Source organism: Crocodylus porosus, unplaced genomic scaffold (genome assembly GCF_001723895.1).
Source record: "Crocodylus porosus isolate Cpor-Errol unplaced genomic scaffold, CroPor_comp1, whole genome shotgun sequence".
Taxonomy (NCBI): domain Eukaryota; kingdom Metazoa; phylum Chordata; order Crocodylia; family Crocodylidae; genus Crocodylus; species Crocodylus porosus.
In genome coordinates this window covers 176,340,034-176,347,076 of record NW_017728906.1, presented here as the reverse complement: position 1 = coordinate 176,347,076, position 7,043 = coordinate 176,340,034, and the positions used below count along the sequence as shown (strand labels likewise).

At 40.0% G+C, this 7,043-nt stretch overlaps 1 protein-coding gene across 2 annotated transcripts in view; it reads right to left on the bottom strand.

The window, feature by feature from the left end:
• Positions 1 to 1,901: 1,901 nt before the first annotated feature.
• The window catches only part of MSANTD4 (Myb/SANT DNA binding domain containing 4 with coiled-coils), a 28,281-nt gene continuing 23,139 nt past the window's right edge, over positions 1,902 to 7,043 (bottom strand). Inside the window, exons 2-3 of one of the 2 annotated variants that reach the window (XM_019530257.1) lie at positions 4,353 to 4,991; positions 1,902 to 2,613 (exon numbers count right to left, since the gene is read on the bottom strand). In XM_019530257.1, coding sequence (XP_019385802.1) covers positions 2,038 to 2,613; positions 4,353 to 4,814 — 1,038 coding nt within the window. In that variant the 5' untranslated portion in view covers positions 4,815 to 4,991 and the 3' untranslated portion in view covers positions 1,902 to 2,037. Of the gene's footprint in view, positions 2,614 to 4,352; positions 5,734 to 7,043 lie in introns of those variants that run through there. The other variant, XM_019530256.1, reaches the window with a different exon arrangement.

Below are 7,043 nucleotides of genomic sequence, written 5' to 3'. Positions count from 1 at the left end.
AGCTACTATGAAACTATGAAACAGTAGCTGTATCAGTGGTGCCCAACTTATGGCCAGCAGGCTGGATGCAGCTCGTGAAGAGAATGGATCCAGCCCACAGCACAGGGGATCAGAGGACCTCAGAGAAACAATACGGCGTGCAGATTTTCATAGTTTTCACTATCCCTTACTTTATAATGCTTTTTGATTAAGAACTCTATCTCTATAACAAAAAGCAGCTGTTCAACAGCAATTTTGGCTTGTAGTAATCAAATTTATTTCCACCATAGAAGCACACTTATTTCAATAATAAAAAAATAACACTTTATTTGCACAATAAAAGTAATCCTGTAGTGGTATAAATATATTTACGTGTACACACATCCTATGCAAATCACCCAACATATATTCCAGTTGTACACTCTGATAGGGCTTTAGGTTTCAAATGAGTCACCAAAGTTATTTGTAGATCTCTCATCTTCCTGAAGTCTGGTTCAGTTGAGACATAGGAGAACATTCATATTTAGTTATCTATATAAAGTTTCCTTTGCTCTTTTTAACTGAAGCAAATACATTACTTATGAAAAATACCGACAGCCTTCGATAGTATTTTCGTTTGCCTACAGAACATATGCTACATGGACAGTAGCAATGCAAGCATCTTTGTACCATGTTACCAATGTGTCTCAATCCTGGAATGAGAGGTTAGTTTATTACTGGGCACATCTACCCATGCACTTTAACAAGCAGCAGACTATTTTAGTGCACATTAAAGCATCAAGTAAAATTTCATGCCATTATGCTAATCCACAGTAAAACAGTCTACTGTGCATTGTCACTAAGAAAGGGTGCAAATGCACTACTGCAATTTAGAGCAGTCTAATGCACATTAATTTAGTACCTCACACCAGAGGTACTAACTTTTAACGTGCATCAGAAAAGGTGCATTAATGCACGTGTAGATGCGCTCACTGTGTGTTCAGTCACTGACTTTGCTTCCGAGACTGCCAATGAGTGAGCCAATTGTGCTCTATTCTTTTGCAATCTGCTTACCTGCAGGTCAAAGAATGGACACAGTACAACAATGTATAAGCTAACTGAGAGTAAATTCAGGCTGGACATCAGAAAAATCTTTTTCTTGTAAGGGTCACCAGAATCTGGAATTCACTCCCAGGAGAGGTGGTACAATCACCATCCTTGGAGATGTTCAAGATGAGGCTGGACAAGCACCTTGTTGAGCTTGCCCAATTACTTCCTGCCCATGGCAGGGAAGCAGACTTGATGATCTAGCAGGTCCCTTCCAGTCCTTGGATTCTTTGATTCTAATGTCTGTTACAGAGGTCAAGATTCAGACATGAAGTCTAGAAGTACAATGCTCTGGATACTTCTAATTCACTGGCCCACCCACCAGTCCAATTTTTATTGACACACAATTGATATGTGACACTGGCTAGCACACATTCTTCAAACCAGCAGAATACTATCTCCTCTGTCATGAGAAAAATAATATTGAGTGAAATTAGCTTGCACTTTACTAATTCTCAGAAAATTCCTGAACTATACCCTGAATTTAGTGAGAGGAAAGTTTGTTAAGGGAAGAAAGGTAAGGAAAATTAAATTATCACCTTGCAGTTTTCTCTATGTAAATAATAGTTACCTAAGATTTGGGCTAATTTCAGCACTATTCCCTCACAATACAGACAGATTCATTTTGATGAATGAAGCCTACAGTTTTCAGGTAATACTCTTATACCAGTGGAAAGGCAGTCTTGATCCTTAAGGTGCTTGTGAGAGCAGGACACCAAACTAACAACACACTACTGGAGGTGAGGGAACATAACACATACTTCTGCTACACTGAAGGCCATTTCATACACAAAGTCCATTTATGTTGGCACACTGACTTACCAAGCACCATTCCATTTTTTTAAGAGTTTAACATCAACATTCAACTCTTGACAGAGGACATTAAACCCCTAGGACAGTTTCAGTGTTAAGAAAAAGCTACCTATATTTTACAAACGTCAAAGTACTGGTTTGACACCTTAGCCAAGAAGTTCACTGCAGGTGTCCTTCTCGCTGAATTCTAAGGCGTTCTTTCTCCACTTGCAAACGTTCCTTCTCGATCTGCAACTTCTCAGATTCAAACTTTAAGAACTGCAGCCTCTCTTTCTCTAATTGCAAACGTTCTTTTTCAAGCTTTAATTTTTCTGTTTCTAGATCCAGAGGCTGCAAGATGGGTTTTTCCCCCTGGGCAAGGTCATTCTCCAGAGCAGGTTTGTCAGCATGCAGGGCTTCTAACCTTAGTTTCTCCCTCTCAATCTGCAATCGCTCCTTCTCTAACTGAAGTCTCTCATGCTCCAAGTCCACATGCCGCAGCCGCTCCTTTTCAATCTGCAGGCGTTCTTTCTCTACCTGTAGTCTTTCAGCTTCAATGTCTAGTCTCTGTTTCTCCAGCTCTAGTTTCTGCTTCTCTAGACTTATGAGTAAATGAGAATCCTCATAGGCAAGCCTGGCTTGAGCAGAGCTTAGATTTCCAAATTCTTCGATATGGGTGAAATCAGGTAGGTCATTTTCCTTTTTGGAATCTGGCAAAACTGATGACAGAATTTCTTCTTCTTCCTCAATAGGAAACTATGGAAAGAACAAGATACATGATTAATACGTTGACATTTATATTTCATATGAAAACAGATAGGCTAGCCTGTTTACTTCTCACATCTCAGAAGTTATTCCAGACATCTGGTTAACTTATATCATGCAAAATTTGTATGTTAAATGAAACATTAAGTTTTCCGTAGTTACAGACACAGAAAAAGACTTGACTTTGTGATCAACAGTAAATTCACATATGTTCATGAAAAATGGAAGAAAATTGCTTCAGCAGATGTATATATAAAATGGTCAAAAATGTGTTTATTCTGTAAAGTTCTGTTTAAAAATAGGCTGCAAGTGAGATTTCAAATTTTCAGATTCACTTTTCAAAGAGAAGTAAGATTAAGAAATGTGAGCTTGTTTTATTTTTCATGTAATTCAGTGCCTGGGACATGAAAAACTCTGAAAATTTGTTCTGACCAATTATTTAATAGTTGGAACTGTGCACCAGTCATCTACCTTGCACAATATTGAATTTATTATTAGTGTGAGGGATATATACAAATATATATGCAAATATTTTTATGAGATGTTATATTTTATTGGTGATCTTCTACTTTCTCTCTCAAAGAGAGAAGTAAAGTGTTAAGTGGGCACAAAAATCAGGATTCAGAAGGTCCCTTAGTTATATTTATTGTAATCCTCTCCCTAGGTCAGGGGTTTTAAACTGGGGGTATGCGTACCCCTGTGGGTACCTGGGATGGCCTCAGGGGTTACTTGGCAGCAGGCGCTGATGCTGCCATCGTGCTGCTGTTAGGCTCGCTGATCGGCCGGCCACAGGGGACCTTCCTCTCAGTCACTGACTGGCTGATGGGGGACGCCCTGCCCACTTGTTGACTGGCCACTGGGGGAATCCTTCCTTCTCACCCACCAGAGGTACACCAACCCAAAAAGACTGAAAACTCCTGCCCTAGGTGATGAGGACCCTGGATATATGAAAAAGGGGGTAGTATTGCTATCTTGAAATGCCTCTAAAAATGTATGCAGTGCCTTTATTGCCAGGTTAATTTTAGCGGGCTTTGTCTCTAAATCAAAATAAACTAGCAGTACTTGTTTGGAAATAGAAAGAAAAAAGTATCTACTCAGATGTGTGTACAGGTTGTTTACAACTTGAATACAAATGCTATTAATGGAATTCTGGTTGTTCCAGAACACACTGCTCTCCTCCTCTTTCTCAGGCTGCTCTACAGATGCATTTAAAAGAAGGAATTCTTTCTAACAGAAATCTGGCATGAGGGATAAGTCAGCCAATACTTCCTTTTCCTTTGCAATTAAATTGTGTTAAGAGATGACCCCAAGATGCTCTTCTCTGTCGCTGAGCAACAACTTTGGATTACGAAAGTGGTGGGTTCTAAAGGAGGATGTATGGAGAGATGAGAATAAGATAAATACTTAACTCTTCCTTTAGTCTACATGGATTTTAAGTCCTATCAACTGTAATAAACTTGCCTCCATGGTAGAGAGGGAAAGAGAAAACAGACCTGCAAACATTTTCAAAGGGACTGAATACCAATATAATTAACTACAAGTCAAGACCTTACACACATCTGTAAGTGAGTAGATTTTGAATAGCACCTCTCTGGTAGATGCTCACCTCTGGAGATTTTTCTTTCACAACATCAAACTGCTTTGGGAAATTATAATACAGCTGAATGCTAGCCAGGAGTGCGGCTAATGAAAAGAATGTCCATACTGAAAAACCTACAGTAACTACTTACTTCAAAACTCTGTGGATCCTCCTCTTCCTCTTCTACCTTGATTTCTGTTAAAGATCCACCTGCTTCTCTGAAGTCTGTGATGTTCTGCCATTCAAAATTAGATTCATTTGTAAACCCTACTTTCTCATCCATATCTTCATTGAGAGAGTCATCTAAATCAGATGAAGGAAGGTGAAACCCAGCACCTACTACTTTGATGTTTGCATTCAGACGCTTTCTCTTCATGAGTGCTCTCCAGTCGAGGTATCGCCTTTTCACTTCTGTCCCTGTTCTCTGTTCTCCTTCACCCACAGCATTCACACACTCAGCTATTTCCTCCCAAGCCTTCCGTTTCATCTCATTAATTGTTGTATTAAGCTGCTTAGAAAAAAGTACCTCTTTCCTTTTTCTGATTTCTTTGAGGAGAGTTTGAGTTTCCTGAACGCTAAAATTGCTTTTTCTTTTTCTTTTTAATTGTTTCATTTTTTCCAGCTTTATATCTAATAATTGTTGTCGAAGCAGACTAAAGAGATGATTTGCAAACAATAAATTATTTATACCTATAAGAATAAAAATAATCAGAAGATGGCACTTAGTTCTTCAGGCAGTAAATTCATTCTTCATTTGGTAGTATTTCTATTTGGCAGACTTGCAAAGCTCCTAAGAGGAAAGAACAAATATACAGCTTGAAAAATATATAGTGCATATGAACATGGCTCCTTAGTCAATCATGGCAAAGAGCCTATATAACTGATCATTCACCCACCTGATGGAACAAAACTTAAAAATCTGTACATACAGAATAGCTATAAATAAGCTTCTCTAACCTCATACGACTTACAAATACATTAATACAGGCATTCCCATACCTTTGTTCATGGAGAGCCACTTAAAAGGCATAGGATATCACACTGGAGATGGCATTGCATTGCAGATTTAATTTTTGTTATGCATTTATATTCAAGAGATTTAACACAATATATCCTATATGTACACAAAATTACACTAAGAAGAATCATAGGCTAAAACTTGAGACACATGGCTTGGCTTGAGTGCTATTTTCTAACGAAGTAGCTAAAATTTGTTAAACCGTTACTTCAGAGAAGTAAGAGAAATAAAGCATGAGTGAGAGATTTCTACAGCAGCATTTTTTAACATACTTTAGAAGAAAAAGCTGACATTTTGGAGGCACTTACAACTTCTATTATAACTAGAATAGGAGAACTTGAAGGGTTCCAGTGAAATATGGAAAGTATAAGGCCAGAGGGATTATATTTGTGTTGGGAAAAACACTTTTTTCCTGGCACAAATAGTGAGCTTACAGGTGCTCAAGAAGTACTGAGATCCTTACAGCAGACTTTTTCTCTATTTCGGAAGATTCTGGGCAAGGAGTTGCATTTTTTAAAGTTAGCCTTGAGGACATCCCTGATGCACTTTCTATGCCTTCCTCTTCAGTGTATGCCTTGACTGTGCTGGAAGAACAAAACTTGCTTCAGGAGTCTGGAATCGGATACCTGGATGACATGGCCAGCCTAACGAAGTTGATGTCAGATGATCATCACTTCAATACTCATGGTGTTTGTTTGCAGGAGGATGCTAGTGTTGATGTATCTGTCTTCCCCCTGGATTTGGAGAACCTTCTACAGACAGCATCGCTGGTACTTCTCCAGCAACTTTAGATGTCTCTTGCACGTTGTTCATATCTCAGCTCCATACAGCAAAGTGGAGATCCACTCACTGGCCCTTCTTCTTGCTTGTAGTTGCCATTTCCTTGCTTTCCTGCTGGCTCAGCCACTCTAGGTACTGGGGCCAGGATGTGGGGGGGCTGTATGTATGCTCTTAGTGCGAGTCCCACATGCACACCAGCCTCTACCCTGCCTGATCACTTGGCCTAGGGAGTCCAGCCAGCCCAACCCCCAAAGAGAAGGGCCACAATGAGGGCAGTAGCCAGCTGGGGACCGGTATCTAAAGTTAATATTGGCCCCTTAATTCAGATACCTGTATAGATTCAATTAGGTAAAAGTACAAAGTCAATTGATATGCTGTTAGACACTGGTGCCTAGATTTGCATTTTAGATTCTATAGATTGGAGGGGGAGAAAGGAACCCTTTATCAAGTAATTGGAGTCAGAGGCACTACACGACCAGGACATCTGGTCCGAGCAACCTTTGCATTACCGAATGGCTCTAAGGTAACAGCGGCAGCAGTAATACTTAAAGGGGGACCGAGCTTACTGGGACTTAATGTACTAAGGGGACAGCGGTTTGCCCTTGAACAAGAGAGTTGGCAGTTTGGGTGCACAGTGCCTCACCAAGAAACAGAAGAAACCGCTATAACAGCTGTAACTCAGTGTAACATGATCCCACTAACCCTGCCTCCCTTGAAAGGAGTACACAGACCACAGTATCGAACTCCCCCCTGAGGCCACCCAACCTATCCAGTATATCATAAGTCAGCAGTTAGAAGACAGGACTATTATCTGAACCCACTCTCTGTATAACAATCCAGTGTGGCCAGTGTGCAAGCCAAATGGAGGGTGGCGGCTGACTATTGACTTTCGAGCTTTGAATGCTAATACTGATCCCTTAACAGCTGCTGTCCCATCACTACCAGCCTTGACAGAAAGCATCCAGTGTTATAAGCCTGCATGGATAGAATCCATTAATATCAAAAACATGTTCCGACGGTACATGTTTGTAGCCGTAGAAATCA